This window comes from Eumetopias jubatus, unplaced genomic scaffold (genome assembly GCF_037043125.1).
Source record: "Eumetopias jubatus isolate StellerSeaLion01/CBP00866 unplaced genomic scaffold, mEumJub1_p1.0 scaffold_1, whole genome shotgun sequence".
Lineage (NCBI taxonomy): Eukaryota > Metazoa > Chordata > Mammalia > Carnivora > Otariidae > Eumetopias > Eumetopias jubatus.
Genome location: NW_028274807.1, coordinates 122,462,554 through 122,486,111, shown reverse-complemented (window position 1 = coordinate 122,486,111; position 23,558 = coordinate 122,462,554). Strand labels below are relative to the sequence as shown.

Sequence of the window (23,558 nt, the reverse complement as noted above, 5' to 3'; positions counted from 1 at the left end):
TGGAGGAGCAGTGGCCCGACTGGGCCGCGGATCACAGTTTATGGCCACCCCGAGCTGAGAACCCGCGCCTCTGCTCCGTCTCTGCAGCCGGCTTCCCCGCTCCGATACCTGGGAGCTCTGCCGCACTCTGGCACCCCCGGTCTTTCTGTGACCCCAAGGGTCCTGAGACCACACTGTCCTGCGAGGATTCCACCCCCCACTCAGCCACTGGAGCGACGTCCCTCAGCGGAGCCGACGTCTAAAAGTTCCGATTTTGTGCTCCGCGGCTCTATCACTTGCCAGAAGCGGCAGAGGCCCCCTCCCTTGCCGTCTATCCTCCCAAATATCGCCTCGGATTCACTTCTCCGCACATCCTACCTTCCAGTAAGTGGTCGCTTCTCTGTTCAGAGAGTTGTTGCTACTCTCCTCTTCGATCTCCTGTTGAGTTCGTAGGTGTTCAGAATGGTTTGATCCCTATTCAGCTGAATTCCTGAGACCAGACGAAATCTAGGTCTCCTACTCCTCCGCCATCTTGCTCTGCCCCCTCCTGGAATTAAAATTTTTTAAAAGTGACATTGAAAATTAGAAGAGAAATAATTATTTAATAGTGAACAAAAAACATTTTGGAATATAAAACTGAGATAATGTAACTCAATGCAGAACAAATTCCAGATGCTCTAAAGAGTTCATAAAGAATAGTAAAGTACTGGAATTTAAAAAAATAAGTCACAAATTCATACCATTCATGCATTCACTTATTCACCAACATTTATTAAGTACTACCATGCGCCACACTGTGCAGATCCTAGAATACCAAGATTAATAAGACATGTTCCTGCTTTCAAGGAACTCACAGGATAGTAGACAAGACAGACAAGTAAACCTAGCAGTTACAATCCCCAGTGACAGGAGCTATACTAGAGAAGTGGGAAATGCTGTAACAACACAGATGAGGAGCAGGTCAGGCTGAAGTCATCAGAGGAGGCAGAATTAGAAGAAGCTTTCTGGAGGACATCTAAGCTGAGAGCAGAAGGAAGAGCAGATGTTGGCTGGGTTAAGAATATCCTGGAAAAGGTGGGGGGATGGGTTAGCCTGGTGATGGGTATTAAGGAGGGCACGTTCTGCATGGAGCACCGGGTGTTATGCACAAACAATGAATCATGGAACACTACATCAAAAACTATTGATGTAATGTATGGTGATTAACATAACAATAAAAAAATTAAAAACAAAAAAGAATATCCTGGAAAAAGAAAACAGTATTGCCAGGGACTAGAGGCAGGAGTGGGCAGGGCAAAATCACAGAACCTATACTACAAAGTTAGATTTTCTCATATACTCTGACTTAATTTCTTTCCTTTGTTTCATTCTTCTTTCATTTCCTAGTGTGTTCAATGCACGAGGCAAGTTTCCTTTTTCTTGATTCATCCCAAATGCAATTCCCCTGTCCCACTGCAACCAAAGTGCCCAACTCATAATTCCTCTATTGCCTCTGCTGCCTTCATTCTTTTTAACCCCTGAGTATTCTGTCTCCATATTACTCAGCAGACAACTTTCCAAATCTCCTGCTATATACCAGTCAGAGACTGAATGTTATGTTTCCTCTTCCCTATACCCCTGCTTTAGACACGTGGTGCTTTTCTTATGTGAAACCTGATGCTAGTTGGTTTTTTTCCAGATGTTTTTAATATGTAATAGACTATAAGAATTCTCTACTTGACCAAATTATTCTATTTCATGCAGCCTCTACAAATTCTTTTTCATAACCTTATCTACTCATCCATCAATTTTTATTTTATGGGTATGGCTTTCCTTTGACACTTCTTTGTATACAATGTTCTTAAAAATGTTTTAGGTCTTCTGCCTTCATCCTTTCCTTTTCCTTTTCCCTGACACTTCCTTTTCAAAGACTAACACTTAGAACACTTTGTGTCCCTGTGTATGAATTATTTCAACAACAACAAAAACCTCCATTCTGTATATGCTGTCTTTTGGTTACTTGTTTGAGAATTCAAGGGGTTCACAACTCTTGAAATAAGTTTAAAATGACAAAATCTGGGTCAGTACAGAAAGGACAATAAAGTCACTTTTCCCCTCCACTTACAGCTCTCTTCAGAATGAATTAAAAATTATGTGTTGAATCTTAAGAGTCAAAGAAGCTAGGAAGATGGCAAAAGATGGCAAGAAGCACTCTTTTGAACACTGCAGAAGCTGTGTTAACAAACAGGAAAAAACTGAATTGTAGATGGTTCATTTGATCATTTTTAAGATAACAATGGTATTAGTTTCTAGTGACCTAATCTGCAGCTTTATCTATCCATTCAACATATATTTATTGATATCCTACTATGAGTTAGCGATTATCAAAATACCTAACCTGTAAATTGGCATTCAATAAGTATCCCATGAACTGTACTGAACTGCTTAAGCAATGAGAATACAAACATAATGAAGTCTCTTGAGCTTACAATCTGGAGGATTAAGAAGAGGCTTAATATTTATTGGAGACTATATTAGGTACTGGAAAATTTTAATCTAACCTCCCACTTAATCCTAATAGTTCATACTTTCAAGATAAGAAAAGTGGAAAGCAAGTCACTTAGAAATGCATTGGGTGAAGTAGCAGTAAATCCAATCAACAAAGACCTAAATAAATAAGAATTTATTTTTCCTCACATTACAAGAAAGGTAGGTGAATTGCTAGAGATGATACAATAGGCTAAAAATATCAGGATCTACATTTCTGTGTTTCCTTTGGTCTTTCTTTTCTTCTTCTGGCTTCATGGTCAAAAATGCCTGGACAGGTCCACATACCACAACCACATTAAAGACATGAAAAATGGGAAGAGGAAAATAATGGTGCTAGGCATTTGTCCCTTTTAATAACATAAAAATGGCAGATTTAACATATTAAATGCTTCATATGCATTATATCATTTAATTGTCTTTTTGGAATACATCTTTTAGAAGTTCTTTTAGTGCGGATCTATGGTAGTAAAGTTTCTAAGTCCTTGTTGTCTAAAAATATATTTATATAACAGGCACACTTGAATTACAGTTGGGCTGGGTATAAAAATAAGTTGAATATTATTTTCCATCAGGGTTTCAAAGATGTTTCTCCACTGTCTTCTTGAATTCAGTGTTAAATAAAAGTCTGGTGTCATTCATATTATTACTCCATTGTAGTTAATATACCTTTTGGAATTGCTACCTTCTAAATTTTCTGCTTTTCCTTAATGTTCTGAAGTTTCATATAATGTGTCTAAGCAAGGAGTGCCTTAGTTGGGCATCTGCCTTTGGCTCAAGTCATGATCCCAGGGTCCTGGGATTGAGCCCCACACCAGGCTCCCTGCTAAGCTTCTCCTTCTCCCTTTGCCCGCTCCCCCCCACCCGCCTTCCTGGTTGCTTGTGCTCACCCACTCTCTCTCTCTCTCTCAAATAAATAAAATAATTTAAAAAAAAAAAACAATGTGTCTAAGTATGGGTTTATTTTTATTCATCTTGTTCAGCATTTTATGGGCTCTATAAATCTGAAAACTTATGACCATCTCAGGTGTTAGGAAATTTTCAATTATTTTTAAAAATATTGCCTTTCTTCCATTCTCTTCACTTTTTCTTCCTGGGACTTTTATTAGAATATTTGAATTTCCTTATCTGTTTCCATTTTTTCTTTACTTTTTTCATACTTTTGTCAAATAATAAACATTCAGTTTAAAGCACAGCTGAAATTTACTTGACTAAGAGGAAGATCAAACACATACAAATTGATTGCCAGAGAATAAAAGTGAGACAAAGTTTATAAAAGAAAAAATAAACACATTTTGTGGGAAAGTGAAACTTATTTTTACATTTCTGGTAGAAGCTGGGCTAAAACTGTGTGCTCTGGAGGACAATAGTGGTATGGATAGTCACAGTTGTATGGATTTTCCACGAAGTATTGTGATTTCACCCATGGAATGCTTGTGGGATGCTCATCTATGGGTAAGGGCTGCTGCTATCCTTCTGTTGGTTTCTTCACTTCAGTTAAGCTGGGACTGTATCATTTCCTTCATTATCATTCCTTACTTCTCATCTCTTATTCTCTTTGTATAACGTTCTGGAAGAATTTCTCAGCTCACTGATTCAATTATGAATGTGCTATTCAAATCATAAATTGAGGATTCTTTTTTTTTCTAATGGCTATAAGTAGATAGCCTAATGTGATGGGCCAGTTGGTGTTTTCTATCAGTTAGAACTCAGCCCAGGCTAAGAATCAGGGACCTTGGTTTCTCTTCATCTGAGCCTCCATAATGGAGTGCTTAGGCTTCTGTATGGAGTAGTTTAGTTCCAAGAGCAAGTGTCCTGAGAGACCCAGGTAGAAGCTGTATTACCTTTTATGATTTAGCCTTGGAAGTCCCATAACTACTTCTGTCATAGCCATAAACCTGCCAAAATTTAAGAAATGGGAACCTAGATTCCATCTCTCAATGGAAGGTATGTCAGAGTAACATTATGAGAAGAGAATGTGAAATGAAGACATTATGGCCAATTAAGAAAATATAATCTGTCACATTGTCCCTCTTTTTTGTGGTGACTTTCCTAAGTTACTGGTCACTTTTGTTGTGGGTCACTTAGATAGCCTATATTGTCTTGGTGGGGCACTTCAATGACAAATGGCAGCTTCAGACTCTCAGATAATATGATACAAAACCCAGAGGCCACCTGGGCCCACAGCAGCAGTATGCAGGTCTCTTTGTATTGATCTGGTTCCTGTTCTGCATTTTCCATTAAGGACTCTCCGTTTATAGTACATAGACAGTCCTCTTTGTTGTCTTAAAGCTTGGGTATATATTATCACTTTGGTGATTCAGTGCATGAGTGAAAGATTTTAGCATTTTCTCAGCTCATCATATTGAACATAATTTCCTCAGGCTGGAATTTTTATTGTCCTCATTTTATAGTTAAAGAATCTGAGGTTCAGAAAGGTTAAGTGACTTGCCTATGCTTGAGAGACTGAAACCAGTTTGACTCCAAAGTTACTACATTCCCTAAGTTCCTGTTCATGTCCAAAATATTACTATAGAGAAATGAGACAGATTGCATCAACCACACATTTAAATCAACATCAATAAACCTCATATATGAAGTATTTTAGTATCATCAGTAGATAGGGCTAATAAAACCTTAATAGCTTGAATCCAGCAGCTTCTTATCCTATGATTTCAAAATATATATCTCACCATTTTAGATAACAAATTCTTTACCAGGAAAAAAAATATGATTTGGTAACTTGTAACCAGCACTTATTAGGTAGCAGAATCATGGGTAATTTTCAGAACAATATTTTATAATAAACCTAAAATTGTGTGCTTAAAACAAGAGCAATTAACTTCATAACCCTCTTCTTACCAAGATTTCTGGATATTTTTCAGAAATCCATAGTCACTCATAGAAGCTGGCTTCTTTCCCTCAAGCTGTAAGCATGGATCTGCTCGGGATAGAGGACCAGAACCAACCCTGAGGGAGCTGGACCTTCATAGCTGACCTGGCAGCATCATAGCTGTATCACCATTATTTCTGAATAACTAACTTACCTTAAAACATGGTGTTTTAGTATTATATTTCAAATTTGCCTTGAGAATCCTCATTTGCCTCTTCTTCACTTTCACATCCTCCAAGTCATTTCTATTCCTCTTTCTTTCCTGTTTTCATTATCTTGCAACCTAACATGAAACTCTTGACCAAGTTCTCAACATGCTCCAGAGTAGTGGTTCCCACATGTGGAACAGTGTAATTACAAACAAAGCACAAGAAAAATGTAACACAAAAAAATTTAAAGCCATGACACACATGAGAGTTAATAACTTTTTATTTGGTCAAGTATATTAAAACTTGAAAAAAATGGCTACTACCTACTATCATTTCCTAACCAAGGACATGTATGCTTTTAAAGATGAGGAAAAACATAATCGCATACTGAAAATTTTAGACAAGAAAAGATCACCATATAACCCTTTTTCTTAGTTCTTTCATTTACCTATAAGAGAAAAACTGGCTTGTGTTTGGGAACTATTGTTCTAGGTAACATGAATTGTATTGTATTGTTCTAGGTAACATGAATAATTGTTTCTTCTCCTCTCTTGCTCCAGTGTGATGTCATCCACTGCTAGGACTGGACATCAGCATAGAATTCAATAACTTGATATACTTTCATTACTTGGGTAGGTATATTATGTGATCAACAATCTCATTTAACCTAAAGTCTGGTTGATAAGGGTATACATTCTTTACTTGTGCTTCTCATCCACATAGGTAGAGATTTCACCACTAGCCACAGAACATCCAAAGTCTTTTCACATTTTAGATCAGAAGAATCTCTGGGAATCTGAGAGAAGGTTTTCTTTAACCCCCAATGGGCAGAATACAATGGTCAAAAGAGAGGAGTCTCAGCCTTCTCTACAGAAGCATTCATTCCTGCTATGTGTCAGATAGTGTTCTGGAAAAACCACAAATAGTATTCCAATGTAAGATGCTTTTGGAGAAAGCACATTGGTCATACTCAGACAGAGTGTTGACTTAAGTGTTACTCCCAAAGTAAACTGATCCCATTGTTAGCTATTACTCCCAAAAGAGAGATATCAATTCTAAACAGGGCAAAGTATCAGAAATGTAGGAGGACAGAATAGGTTGACTATAATTTCATTTATGTGATAGTTTTACATTCTCAACAAAGAATCCACCATTTCTAGTTGCAGGTGCTTCATTTTTAGAGGACTCTATCATTAGATTCCATTAGGCTGGGCCAGTGTTCCCCAAAAGATAGTCCACTAGATCAGACCGCTGAAGAAAGAATTCCTTGGCAGAAAGATGTGGAGGGGAAGGGAAGGGAAGGGAAAGGGTAGAGGAAGGGAAGAGAAGGGGAAGAAAAGAAAAAAAGAAAAAGAATTGCTTGGCCAAATAAATTTGGGAAGATTCATACAGCATTCTTCTCTTAAAGATTCACAATGTCCACTGGCATATGAAATAAAGGCCACAGAAACCCTGCAGTAAAGGACTCTTATACCTACTTTTAACCTAGGAAACTTAGGGTTTCCTAAAAGAATTGGACTTCAGGAAACTTATTTCTTATAACATTTATTAACATCTGTTGAGCCAGTGTCTGCACACTTTACTCCATTTTCACTCCACCTGGAGATGTTCTTAGTTTTATCAGTCAGTCCATATGGTGACAACAGAGCAAAATTTCCTCCAGCTGGGATTGTAAGGTCTCAAGAAAGTCTGAAGAGCCTGTAGATTTTGCTTCTTAGATGTTGTAATTCACTTGTCAACCAGTTTGGTAGCATGTGTCATGTAGCATCAGGTGGCATATTGTACATTACATAACTTCTTGGGCTTTGATGGCAGGAGTGTGAACTACATACTATGCAAGTTCATGCAGCACTGACCATATTAGATCTCAGAGTAAATTCACTGAATTGGGTGTAATTGACTTGAATTTTCCACCATGAACAGGTTACTCCTCATCTTTGGAGCTAGTTCTCCACTAAGCGGTTACAAAGTCCGCCTCTTGCCCTTCCCATAAAACCTCATTAAAATCAGCCAATTACTGAGTGACCATCAAAAGCCAAGCCCTGCTCCAAGCAGTGTCCACTCTGCCCTCCTCTGGAAAAAGCCTCTCCCTTGCTTTGGCAAAGGTAGCCTGGCAGTACCCTTGGTAATTCTTTCTTGATTCCTCACCCTGAATACTCTCTAAGACCTTGGAGGAGGAGAAAGGGAAAAAAAGCCAAAAAGAACCAAAAGAGAAGGTGTGCAACAAGCTTGAAAGATACTCTAAAATAACCATTTCCAACTCTCGAGAGGATACAGACCCCCTTTTTTTTATAACTGACTACAGGAATTGAACTTTATTATTTCATTTATTTATTTTTATTAACATATAATGTATTATTTGTTTCAGGGGTACTACAGGTCTGTGATTCATCAGTTTTACACAACTCACAGCACTCACCATAGCACATACCCTCCCCAGTGTCCATCACCCAGCCACCCCATCCCTCCCACTCCCCTCCACTCCAGCAACCCTCAGTTTGTTTCCTGAGATTAAGAGCCTCTTATAGTTGTCTCCCTCTCTGGTTTCATCTTGTTTCATTTTTTTCCTCTCTTCCCCTATGGTCCTCTGCCTTGTTTCTCAAATTCCACATATCAGTGATATTATATGATAATTGTCTTTCTCTGATTGACTTATTTAGCTTAGCTAACATCCAAATATTTCACAGATTTCAGCATGATTGGGGAATATGTTTTGAGTACCTGAAAACTGAGAAAACATCCTAATATCAACTTATGGAGAAGGCATTAATATATCTGTTTTACAGTTTAGGAAACTGAAGCTCAAACAGACATTTGAAATTTAAAGACAAAGAGAGGTGTGCCTGGGTGGCTCAGTCGGTTAAGTGTCTACCTTTGGCTCAGGTTATGATCCCAAGGTCCTGGGATCAAATCCCACATCAGGCTCCTTGCTCAGCAGGAAGCCTGCCTCTCCCTTTCCCGCTCTCTTGCTGTCAAATAAATAAAATCTTTTTTTGTGGGAGAGGGAGAAGCAGGCTTCCTGCTGAGTAGAGAGCTGGATGCAGGGCTCGATCCCAGGACCCCAGGACCCTGGGATCATGACCTGAGTCGAAGGCAGATGCTTAATGACTGAGCCACCCAGGCGCCCCTAAATAAATAAAATCTAAAAAAAAAAAAAGACAAAGAGTCACGCAAGAGCGGCAGGGTTATTTCCCTTAGTAACTGCCCCTGTGTTTCAGCACACTTTCCTCACCACTTGTCTCTCAGAGGTGTCCTCAGGGTCTTTCCTTTCCCCTGGCCACTCCCATAGTTGTGAGAGCCACTCACTGGGGAAGCAACTATAAAAACCAAGTCCCTCAAAGCGAAAGACAGAGGATTGGGGTGCTTATTTTCCCAAGGAGGTTTTTCTACTACTGGAAACAAAGTTAGACTCCACAGGAAAGTGGAGGAGGAAGAAGCATGGGGCAACTAAGACACATAGGAAGGGAGGGAAAATTCATTTCTACTGAAGGGGGGCGGGGATTGGTAGAGTTTTTGCACCTCAATGACCAGTGAACTGAGAGTGAGCTGAATCCTGTTCAGTGTCACCAACCTGAGGGCCCTCCCAGGTCTTCCATGCCCCAGCTGGCCCACCATCTAATAGTCCCAACACCTTTGGGTGGCAGATGGCCAGGAGGCTCACCCCTAACCAACAGTGGACTGGGAAGAACCAACTGAATAGTTCCCTGTGAGCCAGGAGAGCAAGTTTAGACATGGAGAGATGCTAAGAGAGACTTCACAGGTGGATGGATCTTTAGTGCAGCCCCACTGAAGAGAGTATGTTCTGAACCACAGATGAACAGAGGAATGTCTCAGCCATGCAGCTGCAATAGGACTGGCAAGATCAGCAGAACCACAGGACTCAGGATAGAACCTGAGAAACTACAATGTGTGTGTGATTCCAAACCTCCAGTCTCATTAGGGCACACCATGGCTCCTAGCAGCTGTTGAGGTAGACCAGTATTTGCTGTTCCAAGATCATTGCAGGGAGAAACTCAGCCCAGCTCAATCCTATTCTCCCTAGATTGCAAAACTGAGGGGTTATTTACACAGCAAGCAGATGCCAACTCAAAGAAACTGGTCAGTAAAAATAATCACAATTTTACTACATTAAAGTATGTGAAAATAGAGTATAGCTGAACAGAAAATCCATAAAAAGAAGGTTCAGATGTGCATACCAAAAGAGCTTCAGCTTCTACACATAAAAGCTTAGCCATGGTTGTATAAATTCAGCTAAGTCTAACTCTAGACAAAACCTGAAATGGTGAACAAGGGAGGCTTTGCTATCACATATGGAGCTTTTGACTGTACCAACAGAAAACCTAACCAGAAAGGACTTAATAAGGAAAAACAAATTCTCTCACATATCAAGAAGTTTCAAAGTTGGGTTCCAAAGCTGGTTATTCAGCAACTCTACAAAGTCCTCAAGGAACCAGATTCGTCCCTTTTCCCATTCCCATTCTCATCTTACTAACATGTTCTCTTCACCCATTCCCTCCATGATTCCAAGGAGGCTACCCTAGTCCCAGCGGCAATTATGGTGATATGCTGACAACAACATCCCCAAACAGAAAAATTGGGCATCATTTCCTCCTGTGCAACTCTTTTTGAAAAGCAAGGAAAACATTTCCCAGAACGCCACCCCAGAGCAGACTTCCACTCGTTGGCCAGGCTGGGTCACATGCCCACCTTTAAACGCATCCCTGGCAAACAGATGGAGTCTGTTATTGGTTTAATCAAGCAGCCCCTGAGTGCTGGGTATTAAAAAAATCAAGGTCTAGTTAACAAGGAAGAACAGGGGAAATGACTGTTGGTTGGCCAATGAGCTTTGTCTCATAGATCTCATGTCACAAATCACAGAATAATGATAGGATGGTTTACAAAGGTGGGGAGGCGCCTGGGTGGCTCAGTCGGTTAAGCACCTGTCTTCGGCTCAGGTCATGATCCCAGGGTCCTGGGATTGAGCCTCATGTTGGGCTCCCTGCTTGGCGGGGAGCCTGCTTCTCCCTCTCCTTCTGCCCCTCCCCCTGCTCATTCTCTCTCTCATAAATACAATCTCAAAAAAAAAAAAAAAAAATGGAGGAGAGGGTTCTGTGCCACCTACCAGGACCACAAAAGAACTTCAAGGTATCTGATCTAGTTATTTAGTTCAAAATCATCTTCATATATCTAATAAGTATGCCCCATGTTTCAACATCTTTAAACAAGTATTTCAGCAAGGCTGTATGATAGAGTAGGATCAGACAAACCTATGTATCAATCCTGGCCCCATGATGTGCATGTACATAAGTGACCCTCATTGTGCCACTTCAAGGTGGCTTCTTTCTCTCATAAACTTGTGTCTACTGTGGAGATTAATAAACAAGGAATCTCAGTGTGTGATAAGTACTATGGAATACAAGGACTGAGATTACCTTTTAAATTATAATCCTAGGATTATAAATGGACTGCCCTGATTTATTTGAAGACTAATCATTGCTAAAATTATCCTACTGAATTTAGCTCTTGAACCTAGGTTGATAAGGGAATCAATCCACTCCATAGCATAGTAAGTACAAACCTAGAAATATTTTTAGCAAAGAACTGCTGCAAGATATATTTGGCTAAAACCATAATAATAAACCAAAATAAGTCCTCATCAGCAGGCTAGACATTCTGCTTTCTGCTAAAAGTACAAATTTAGGAGACTTTATTGAAGTGAATGTTACATTAGCAGAGACATTGCACGTGCTTACCCAGAATAAAGACAGTAAATAAGCACAGAGTCACTTCCAATATCTTCCCATCTCCGCCCATCTGTATAACATTTTCATACAGCACTTCATGAAGTCCCATTGTTAACCTCTCACTCCTCATCTCCAAAACCTACTGTTTTTGTTGACCATCTGATAGCTTGCCAGCCCCTCATTCTAACATCCAGTGACACTGCGACCTGGTTCGCCCAAACTTCCACTTTTCCTAGTTCACAGGGAGTGCCCCATCCCATTCCTATACCAGCCCCAATGCACACAGATCCCCACCTGACCTGCCTTTTTCCCTCCCCTCAGCCTATGCAATCCTTCCCGTTCTTTCCTGAAGGAAGATGGTCAAGGCCCCTGCTCAAGGTGTCTTCTATTAAGATATAGCCCTCAAGGATCCACACAGTCCCCCTTCTGCCCCACACCATGTTCATGCAGAGGGGATTAGGATAGCAAAATGTAAGCTCTTGAGTCAGACGACAACACCTGAGTTCAAATCCTGGCTCCACCACTTATTAGCTCTATAACTACGGGCAAGTCCTGTCTGACTTTTTAGGCCTCAGTTTCCTCATCTTCAAAATGAGGATAATAAAAGATTTCTCCACCTAGGCTTATTGAGTATTAAATAAAATAACGTAGATAAAGAGTTTTCACATTGTACCTGGAACATGATGTAAGTAAAGAAAAATTCGGTCATTATTGGCTGCTACCTGCTCCAACTGTCTGCTCTCAAATTGCCTTCCAAAGCTATGTCTTGCCTCACTAATTAGACTGAAATTCCTAGTAACCAGAAAGGGCACATCCCTTCCTCTGCCCAACTCCTCATCAAGTCCTATTGGGCCATCACCATCTAGGCTCAGGACGCTTGGTTTTGGGTCATGACTGAACTTTCCCTGTCGCCACTAACCCACATGTAAATCAGAGATGGCAGTTCCTCCAGAGCTCTAGGCCTATTCCAGTACAGAGCTTTTCCAAATACAGCTGTTCCTTTGTATGTTTTTAGGGAGAGCTCTAATAAGAGTAGAGGGGCATATACTACCTCACAGAGGGCAGAACGGCCGCAGGGCAGCAGGAGTCCCTGGAAGGCAGGGAGGAAGAATGCCAAGAGGTAAGACACAGAAGAGCTCAGAAAGTTAGGGGTAGGGGGCCAGAGCCAAGGAAAGGAGCAAAAGTGAAGATAGGACATTCCTGCAATCCAAAAACATGAAGAATAAAGCCTGAGAGGGGAATCCAGGACACAAAAATTGGAGCTCCAACATAGGAGGGAAGTGCAGGAGACCCCAGGCACCAGGCAGAGAAGCACCTGTTCCAGACTGGAGAAGTAAGACTTAAACAGACTCCTGCTGAGGAATGCTGCTGTCAGCCATCTCTTCCACCTGATGAAAACACTGGAAGGTACACTCCCAACTAAACCTTGGAATAAATGAGAACGGGGAAGATGTGAGAGACAGAAGCTAGGAAAGTCAACCCAGAAGGAAAGGACGTCCAGAAAGGAGGTCTTCCAGAAAGAGACTAGAATGGTAGACTTCCTGACATGGCTGACCTGGTGTGAAATTGTGTGAGGGGCAAAGGGCTGACAGGGGAGAGTTAGTAACAGCTACAAAGCTGTTACTTTGGAAGTGGGGGAAGAAGGCAATTGTGGCAAGTAGGAAATGAGAGTAGTCATAATACACTGCAATGCTCGACTGTAAATATCTGTATAGGTATAATAATGTAAACACTGTTAATTTAACCAAAAAAAAAAAAAATGTAACAGAACTCTATCAGGAAGGCGGAGGAGAGAAAGCAGATGGCATGGGGGTGGGATCAGAAAACTAACTCCTCATCTATCAGGCCAGTAAATAACAGTTTGCACATTTTTTAGAAACATGGAGACCTAAAGAGATTCACAAGGAATGGAAAATGATTATCTTTAGAAAGAGGCTCTTTGGGGATTGCAAAGAGCAGGAATTTCCTGAGGCAGGAATCCTACCAGTCTTTAGCACTTTCTGCCTTTTTAAATTAAGTGAACGGATGATTTCAGTAAAACTAAAATTTAAATAACAACAAAAAAGGAAAAGGTCAAATTGATCAACATACTCCAAGTCAATGTACTGGCTCCTCATCCACCAGTGCTAATTGGTTTTTTTACTTACAGATATTTTCATATTTTATTGAACTGTATTGATCAGGATCCAGATTAGCTAAAGAGCAGAGAGTAAAGTGGTATCATTTCAGGGGTGCTGCAAGGGGCTCCCTGCTCAATGGTATTGGTAACACTGCCTGTCTTTTCTTCATCACAGTCACACTGACCTGGGGCCCCAGCAGCCCTCTCCTTAAATCTAGCTCTTTGAGTCCCTTATTAGCACCGTAATAATGAGTGAGCCTGTTCGCTCACAGAAGCTGACAGAAATTAACAGGACACAGTTTGGGGATGAAACTGGTGACAAGTAGGATGGTGTTAAAGAAACTGGAAAAAGAGTAAGGGCCAACCCCAGGAAGGCCAAACATGCACTGACACACAGAAGTGGTAGAATTCAAGGCAAAATGGGGTTCTCTGCACAATTCTGCCAAGAGTTAGCTGTGATCATGTCTGGAAGAAACAATCTTACCCACGTGTGGGTAACAGATTTACAGTGTTTTGCTGCCTATAGAGCTCTTCCCGTTCTGTTACCCACTTGGAGCCTGTGGTGGTTATTCCCCCAGAACAACCCCCAGTGATCCTTCCTCCTGGTATTTGTTCCCTTGCGTAGTCTCCTCCCACACTGTACCAAGATTCTGTCTTTGTCCCTGTCAGATCATTTTCACAAGGGGAATCAAGATGCCACGTCATGAGCAGTCCTTAGGAAGAGGCCCATGTGGTAAGGAACTGAGGCCCCCTGCCAACAGCTCCATGAGTGAACCTAGAAGCAGATCCTCCCATTCAGCCAAGCCTTCAGGTGACTGCAACCCCAGCAACACCTAGATTGTACTCCGTAAGAGACCCTGAATCAGAACCATCCAGCTAAGCTGCTCCTGAATTCTTGACCCTCAGAACATACGAGATAATAAAAGTTTGATGTTTTAAGCCACCAAATTTTGGGAGTAATTGTTACACAGCAATAGATACGCAGTATCAGGCCTGACAGCCTACCAGCCAACCAACCTGAGCACCCAATGTATTATCATCCCCATTCAGCAGCTGAGAAAAGAGAGGCCAAAAGTCAAGTAATTTGCACAAGATCTCACAGTAATTGGAAGCCCGAGGTCCTGAACTGCATCAACTTAACAAATCAACTTAACAAATATTTCAGTGACCTTAGTATCAATAAAATACTAAGGGTTGTTGGTCTTCAGAACATGTAAAATGATGCTTTAAAGAAATAAGTACATGAAAAGAAACATGCTTAAAGTAGTACCTTTTGCTGAGTGCCCTAATATTTCCTGCTATTTAGGTTGTGAGCAGAGGTAGGTACAAAAAGAAGTGTTATTCTGATCCTTGATTGGGGCTTGTTGCCAGAGTTTGGTCTTATCCTCTGCAGTGCATAATTTGTGATAAAATTGGCAAGAGAATGAATGCTCCAATAACTTGGCCGATTGCATTAGGCAAACAGAGTCTTAAAGAGTATTATTTATGATAAAAGCTGACCAAGGATTCTTACATCAGAAGAATGGGGGTGGGGGAGCCCTAATGCATGTGAAACACCTAAATACAATAAAACCCAAGGCAGAAGCATACAATGTTGACATTCTTTTGGCTTTTATTTTAGAACAAAATGTCTCTCCTATTCTCATAACCACTGGGATTTTTTTTTTTTAATTTCAAGAAACATCACTTGCTCGCATATAAATCCTCTATTTCTCGGGCTGAGATATTTAAGATGCCTGTAAATAGACTGAGTGTCTCCAGAAAGGGCCAGCTCAGACGCCTGGCATTCTCCACAGGGAAGTAGAAGAGCACCACTTGGTGGGAAGTAGGAAGAGTAAGTCAGGGACCCATCAGGCTGCTAATATCTACTGAATATCAATGGACAAGTTTTTGGAATCATGAAGAGCTGTGGCCATCCCTTGTTTTTTCCCCTTAGCTTCCCAAAGGGAAAGGAGAGATAAGAGGAGTCCAAAATATTCAGCAGGAGTAGCCTTATTTTTTAAGGCATAGTCAAGAGCTGAGCCCAGGGCCAATAAAAGTTTGTCCATTTATAAAGTTTCAGGCCCATAATCTAAGGTAAGATTCCTCCATAAACAGAGTGTCTCATAACCAGTATTTCGTGTGTGTGGTTCTAGGATTGTTACATAATTTTGGTGTGTCTCATTCCGGTGACTCCCCAGTACACTTAGAATAAAACCTAAACTCCTTATGGGGCCTACAAGGCCCTGGATAATATGGACGCTGCCAACCTCACCCAGCCTTTACCTTATACTCTCCCCAGGGTCATGCCCAGGTTTCAGCCATTCTGGCCCCATACATCCTCAGGCACTCTTCTTCAAGCAGTGGGATTTCCCGCTTCTTCTACTTTATCTCCCCTTTCTTTCTCAAGTTGGCTTATTCTCGTGTTCAGGTTCCTGACCACCCAATGTAAATGAGACTTCCTTCCCTCAGCCTGTCCCATCATCCTGATTCACTTTTTGCCACTGAACACTATCAGAAAATAACTTATTTAATTATAAAATAATATAATCTGACCTTTATTGAGCAGTTTCTAGATGCCAAGCACTGTTTTAAGGGCTTTCATTGTAATAACCCATTTAGTCCTGATAATAATCCATTATACCTACTACAGCTGAAGAGATCAGGACACAGGTCAGGTACCTTGCCTGAAGTGATGCAACTACTTGGTGCTGGAACCAGGAATCACCCCAGGATTTATTTCTTGTTTTTTGTCTGTCTTCCATTGGGCTGGAAGCTCCATGGGAGAAGGTCCTTTGCAGGTCTTGTTCAGCTGTAGCCCATCACTGTGCCTAGCACATAGCAGGTGCTCAATAAATCGCCTTTTAATGAATGAATGAATACAAAGATTTCAAAGCCCTACCCCTGCTCATACCCATCCCATTTTCTGGAATATGTGTGCAGATGTTAGCAATCCTCTATTAATTTTCGCCAAGTCGGTGAATTACGTGAGCTCTGCTTCAAACAGACCCCTGTTAAGGTAAGGCAGTTTGAAGTATCAAAATGTCTCCTTACCTGGGCACACTCTTGTGGTTGAGACCGACGTGTCCTTCTTCAGCCCAATCAAGCAGGCTCTTCCAGCTACGCGTTGCAAACGTGATGTTGCAGGCACTCCGGGCATCTGGGGCCCGGTTAAGTTCGCTTTCTCATTGTTTCTTTGTGGAAGCCAGGCCCTCCTGTGCCATCTTGGCTGCGAGGGACACTTGAAGTTTTAAAAAATTTCAAGACGAGTGGGCCTGGCCGGCTCCTGGAGGGAAGATCCTACAACAAGTATCAGAAAATGTCCTAATAGGACCAGAGAGTCCTGCGTCCTTTTGAGCACTTTAGAGATATGGGATATCTCTAAAGTCTGAAAACAGGAAAAAAGAAAAAGCAGGGATGCCAAATATTACAATATTTTTGGTAATAAGAAAAATTTAGTTTATAATGTAACCAAGGTGCATTATTTCCCAAGATCAATTTATCATCCTCAATATTGGCTCCTGGGTTGTCGACGCTCATGGGTGGGCTGGATTAACTCTCGTAAACACCTGAGTGTGCCTCGCGCTCACACTCCCCGCAGCGAGCTGGGGCGGCGCGGAGGCTCCCTGATACCCACACTGGAACTTCCTCAGTTCCTCTCCGGAATCCCGGCGGGGCCGCTGTAAGCAGGCAGGACTGGCGTTCTGCGAGTGCCCAGCCCCTCCGCAGATCCGAACGTGGGTGACTCTCGTGGCCTCTTCCGAAAACATGCCAGGCGCGAGCCGAGTGGCAAGCTTCCCTCACGTCCTCCACCCCACAACCGCGTTCTCCAAGTCACCATTTGCGCGCGCATTCCTCTCTGCACTTGGCTGTCGCTCAGTTCCGGAGGCCTCGGAACTGAGACCTTCTTCCCACTAGAGAGGAGGAGGTGGTGGCTGGAGAGCGGCATAGCGCTGAGGCCAGGCAGGTGGGTGCGGGCCCGGGAGCCCGGGACTTCCGCGCTTGGCTCTACCAGGCTACACCTGGCATCTACCCCCGCAGCTGCAAGGCTGCGAAAGGCCTGTTGTAAAAGTTTAAGCCGGAGCAGAAGGAAACTACCCAGCGTCTTCTTTGCCCTCAGAGTTGTGCGGACACTGGGCACTCAAAACACGCAGCCGCTGCCTTCAAGGAGCTCGAAGTCTGGTGGACTCCACGGGCTGCGACAGGGCTCCACGCGAGGCTGGGAAAGGGGCATGAGATGGAGCGGGTGTGAGAGTGAGAGCATAAGAAGGGGTCTTAGCCCAGCACGGGAATCAAAAAGGGCTCCGCAGAGGAGGTGAAGCCTTGAAAGAGACCTGAAGTACCGAAAGGAGTTGGTTGAAAGGAGAGCGGAGATGCTCCCTGAGAAGACCCAGAGCAACCAGAGAGGAAGGCGCACCTAGGACCTTGCGGAGTCGGGGGGAAGGGGGGGCCAGAAGAATATAGGGTCGTGACCTCCGAGGTCCCTCCTTCACTTCTACACGAACAAGGACAGTTGCCGGCAGCACCCCTATTGCTCAGGTATCCAGACAGAAGGCTTAGGCTGGCACGCGGCGTGCTTTGAGTTATTGCGCTGCGTAAAGGTGCGCATACGTACTTAAGGGTGTGCGTGGATTCTTTCCGCAAACGCGGAAGCGGAAAGGCCGCACCTCAAGGAGGTCTCCAGCTTTGGGGAGTGGCCTGACCGCCTGAGGCCGGAGCTTCGGGTTTCGGATAAAGCAGTAGGCGCGTTTAGGCGACCTTTGTCCTAAGACCTGTTCCAGCGGTGACCAAATCTCCTGACCCTCCCCAGGGGCCACCTCTCCAGGGCGTCTGCCCAGTTGTCTAGGCCTGGCGGGGAGGCAAACCTTAGAGGGACAGCTCAGAAAAAAGTAGAGGCATGGGCTGGAGACAGTACCAGGAAAGACTCCGGGATCATGGGAACTCCTTCGAGGGGCCTAGAACTGAGTCTTGAATAAACGGGTAGCCAACCAGCACTGTGTAAGGGTTGTCAGCGGCTGCGCGGTTCGCCTAGAGACGCTGGGATGCCAGGCTGGGAAGGCGCGGCCCTCAATCCTGAGTTCCCTCCCAGCGCGGAGTTCAAGTCTCAAGGCCAAGATGAGCAAGGAGATACTGGCTCCCCACAGGGTCAGTGCAGTCATTTGGCGCCTGGGGCTCCGGCCCTGCCCACAAACTGCCACCCCACCATTGCTTCCCCTTTGGACTAATCGGCTCAGGAGTCTTGGATTACGAACTAGGGTGGAGTGTGAGATGTTTAGAGAGTAGCGCAGACAGGAGGTGGAAGAGGAAATTTGAGGAACTGAAGAAGGGCCACGCTTGCCCGGAGTTGCCTCGGGGCAACTGGAATGAGTTGGCTCAGAGGCTGCGAAGAAAGAAAGGGTCTACTACCTTGCGCCAGATCCCCTCCTTGAGCAGTTTCTTAGAGGTTGGTTTGCATCAGCCCATTAACTCTGTGTGTGGGTTTGGTGTCCCCGGAGGGTTCCAGAGTGAGAGCGCGTCTCTGCCAGACGCTATAGCTCTCTGCAGATATGAGCATTTCTGTCATTCTTTCCTCAATCCGTAGAGATCGTCCAGTGGAACTCATTGCCTGGCTCTTAGACCTCGATCCCTGGCAGGCTCTGAGCGCAGCGCTTAGTCCGCAGGCTAGTCGGATCTGAGTAGGGGTTGCCTGAGACTCTTGAAACCCTCCCCGACTGGGCTGAAAAACACCTCTACTTCCCTGATACGCCAAGCTAAGTGAAACTTCTTGCAGAAAACAGGGTTAGAGGGCGGGATAAAGGCTGGGGCTGGTGCTGAGAGTAATGTAAAGACTGTGCACCTGCTCACAAGCCCACGCAGAGGTGGCACACTTGGCGCGAGGTCTATTGTCAGGGAAGACAGGTCTCCGGCCAGAGCATAAGTGAAACAAGCACAGGCGTAAAGATTAGTCCCAGTGAGCTTTATCTACATGGCAGGTTTCGATGGCTCCGATAGCCAGCTCCTTTGGCTTGTGGCACCATCTAATCTTCAGACCTGCGCCGGCGTGGGGTGGAAAACAAATTAGGGGTTTTCAAATCCCATATACCCGGTATCACCACTTCCCACTGGAGTTATTTGGCAAATCACTTAGCCCTTCTCAACCTCAGTTTCCTAATCTGCAAAATGGGCTCTCTGAAGAGCGCACTCAGGATGAGAAGTGCCATGGGTCTAATTGTAGGAAAGAGACGCAAAGCCTTCGCCTCAAACTTGATATACTACATACTAAAGAAAGCCCCTCTCTCCCTGCCTCCTCTTTTTCTGCTTGCCTGCCCCACCACCAACCCCTCCAAGCCCGCTGAGCCATGCGTTTCTGGTCGTCCTCCTGAGAGAGGCTGGTGCAAAAGCCAATAAGCCTGGAACACACGCAGGTCCTGCTGGGCCTGGGACAATGGTTTCCATTTAATAAATATTTCCCCCAAGGGCATTTCACATTGGGCAGGCAATTATTCAAAGGAAACAGGCACGCAGGTTGGTTCTGCGTGTTATTTCGTCCTTTTTACCCGAAGAATGCTCATCTGACGCAAGAAACGAGTCTCGAATTCTCGCTGGATGGAAGAGGTGCCCCGGGGACAAATCGGCCCTGGGTGCCGATACAGCCTGAGACTCCATTCTAGGGCATCTGCAGAAGGGGCAACGGGAAAGCCCCCACGCCCCACCGGGAGCAGGCCCGGCCTCCGGGCTGTCCTTCCCGTATGATCAGATGTAGGGGGAAAGTTGGAGGTTTAAAAACACTAAACAATAATATCGTAAATAGGAATCATGACGGAAATCCCATTCCCCAGCCTCTCCACAAAAGTGAAGAGCGGATCGCTGCGCTCTTCAAGCTCACCCACCAGGGTTTGAAAACTGCGCTGCCAGACACGAGGCCTTCCAGCAACGGCTTGGAACGCACCGCTGTGCTAGCCCAGGACCCAGCGCTTTGCCCAGGCGCCACATCTTGGGGCAGGGGTGGAGGCGGAGCCCGAGGGGCATCCCGTGAGAACGCCGCCAAAGGACCCCAAGGGTATGGCTAGAAAAGTTTATTTCGCTTTTTAATCTGAGTTTGATATATTCTTTTTCTTTACCGAGGATCTTTGACAAGGGGGGAAAGTGCTGTCCTTGCATTTCGTGGCGAGGCTGTCCTATTTATCAACACGCGCTCTCGGCTCACTCGCTTTGCTGCCCCCTCCCTAGGTCTTTGTATTCGAAGGCCTAATTCTCCTTTGCACGACCGGGAAAGGAAACAGGCACGAAGAGTTTTATTTGTTGACAGTGCCAGAAACAATGTGGAATCCAAGTCCCCAGTCCTGAGCTGGCCGCTCTGTTTTCTCCCTCTCTCTGTCTTTCCTTCACACCTCTCCCCGCCCCCACTAGTCGCGCGCTCTCTTTCCTCCCCGGGCGCGTTGGCAGGTGCGCCCCCTTGCCTTCTCTGCTGCTGATTGGCGCCCAGGTTGGGGAGTCACCGCCCCGCGCTTATGTCAGAGTGCGTGCTGTCCGGGCCCACCTCGCCTTTGAACTTCGCCGCTTTTGGCTCCCGTTCACCATCCTCCCTGCATTCTCAGCCAGGTGCTGTGCTAGGCAAGGCAGCTCCGGGAAAACCACGGGAGGGGGGAGGGAACCACAGCGGTAGACACAGGAGAGAAGAGAACCAAAGAAGGCGAAGGTGGAGAGGGGGAGAAGGAGGAGCTTCCTGCCCTCGCCAGCAAATTACCTGGCCACTTAATCCCAGAGACTCTGGTACTTGGGCCCCAGCCTCTGGTGCCGGCAGCCCCCGGCCGGCTGCCCTCTCCTCCCCCGCCCCTCCTGTCCTCACTCGCCCCCCCCCCCCGCCCCGGGGGCCTGCCTGGGTGCCGGGACTGGCATGATCAGCTGAACTTTGCGAGGTTAGCGCTTCTCTCTGGCTTCCCCTCAGCGGTGCGGAGGCGAGGGGAGCGCAGAGCACCGGCTCAGGACGGACAAACAGGCAGACAGACAACCGCGCTCGGGCTTGCCTGCAGAGCCCCTACACTCCCCACCCCCACCCGCCTAGCCTCCGGGACCATGTCCAAACCTTCAGACCACATCAAGCGACCCATGAACGCCTTCATGGTATGGTCCCGAGGCCAGCGGCGCAAGATGGCCCAGGAAAACCCCAAGATGCACAACTCAGAGATCAGCAAACGCCTAGGCGCCGAATGGAAGCTTCTGTCCGAGGCGGAGAAGCGGCCGTACATCGATGAGGCCAAGAGGCTACGCGCCCAGCACATGAAGGAACACCCTGACTACAAGTACCGGCCACGGCGCAAGCCCAAGAACCTGCTTAAGAAAGACAGGTATGTCTTCCCCCTGCCCTACCTGGGCGACACGGACCCGCTCAAGGCGGCCGGCCTGCCCGTGGGGGCCTCCGACGGCCTCCTGAGCGCGCCCGAGAAAGCCCGGGCCTTCTTGCCGCCAGCCTCGGCGCCCTACTCCCTGCTGGACCCCGCGCAGTTTAGCTCAAGCGCCATCCAGAAGATGGGTGAAGTGCCCCACACGTTGGCCACCGGCGCACTGCCCTACGCTTCCACCCTGGGCTACCAGAACGGCGCCTTCGGCAGCCTGAGCTGCCCCAGCCAACACACGCACACGCACCCGTCCCCCACCAATCCGGGCTACGTGGTGCCCTGTAACTGTACCGCCTGGTCTGCCTCCACCCTGCAGCCCCCCGTCGCCTACATCCTCTTCCCGGGCATGACCAAGACTGGCATAGACCCTTATTCGTCAGCCCATGCCACGGCCATGTAACCCCCAGCCCAGTCCGCCAGACCTGGAGGGTGACCTGGAAGCGGGGTCTGCACCCTGTCCTCTGCGCCTAGCCGGGGCCTGCAGACGCCTCCGGGTCAGCTGTGCCGTTGCCCGCTACCCTACCCCAGACTCTGCCTCTCTTCCAGGGGGATGGTAGGGGCATCCTCCCGGACCCAAGGCGCAGACAGGTGCCAGAAACTTGCGAACATATGACAGCTATACAGCTGCCCCTACCCCGACTGTCCCAAAACAAATCTCCAACTGTACCCCCTTTGGACAAAAAAAGTAGGCAGTTTTGCTTTATTTATGTCCCCTTCTCTCTCCTCTGATGGGCTTTGGACTCCAGAACTCCCAGATCCTGGTATTATATCTAGAATATGCATATATATTTTTTTTCTTTTGCACCCTGAAGAGTTAGCTGTGTCTCTGTGTTTTGCCATCAGACACAACTAGGTGCCATTTGCTCTATGTGTGGGGGGAAAGGCTTAAAAGTTTAAAACTACAGAAAGGGAAATATTTCTATTTAAAATCATGCTATGATAGTGTTTGCTTCTTTAAAGGTAAAACAAAGGGACCCACATGATTATTTTCTTTGTATAAAGCAGTGCTCCTAGAGACCTAAGTTTACTTTTAGACAGAATGTCGGGTTATGAAGTCAGGAAGTAGAAAGTGAACAAAAATTAAAAGAATAAAAACATCCTAAATGGTCATAAATGTTTTGACGATGTCTTGGAAATGTACCTAGAAGGATTTCACCTCCTTACTCTGTTCATTTGTTGAACAAAGACGTTTTGAATAAAGACAATCTGTCATTGCAAAAAGTAACCTTTGATGTGCATAAAATCTGAAGTCAGGAGGCCCTGCCCGAGGGGCGGTGAAGTCGGGTCGTCGGGGGCTTAGAGCGCATAGAGTGACTAGCAGTGATGGCTGGCCTTGCGTGGGCCGAGCCTGGTGGCCTGCAGGCCAGATGGAAAGGGGCCCAGAGTCTGGGATTTGTCCCAATCAATCGCGCCCTCTGGACCCGCTATTTGCCTTTAGAGGCTGGACAAAGGTATCGGCCCCTCAGACGTCACTCCTTCCATGCCTTCTTCACAAAGTGGTCAGACCACTTCAAGGAGTGAATGAGCTAAGACAAAAGCCGACCCAGACCTCTGAGACCTGGGTGCATTTTCTTTTCTTTTAAACCAAACTCCGAAAGAATGGAAAAAAGTGCAGAGTCTACTGGGAACCAGTTGCGCACCAGCCACGGAGTCCTGCGGTGGGTGTTTAAGTTCAGTGCATGGGGGAAGACTGGTGCAATTGGTATTTTTAAAAAGATGCTTGAGAACACTGCTGCTGGCTCTTGGGATTTGGGGCTCCATACTGGTTCCTGAGTTAAACAATCAAAGTCT

At 45.4% G+C, this 23,558-nt stretch overlaps 1 protein-coding gene across 1 annotated transcript; it reads left to right on the top strand.

Annotated features, from left to right (window-relative positions):
• Positions 1-21,444: 21,444 nt before the first annotated feature.
• On the top strand, positions 21,445-22,167 carry SOX14 (SRY-box transcription factor 14). The gene has a single exon (XM_028099061.2). The coding sequence runs from the start codon at positions 21,445-21,447 to the stop codon at positions 22,165-22,167; it is 723 nt and encodes a 240-aa protein (XP_027954862.1).
• The last annotated feature ends 1,391 nt before the right edge of the window (positions 22,168-23,558 follow it).

What these genes read in the sequence shown, in the direction of transcription:
- SOX14 (XM_028099061.2), top strand. Translation starts at nt 21,445, where the DNA reads ATGTCCAAACCTTCAGACCACATCAAGCGACCCATGAACGCCTTCATG.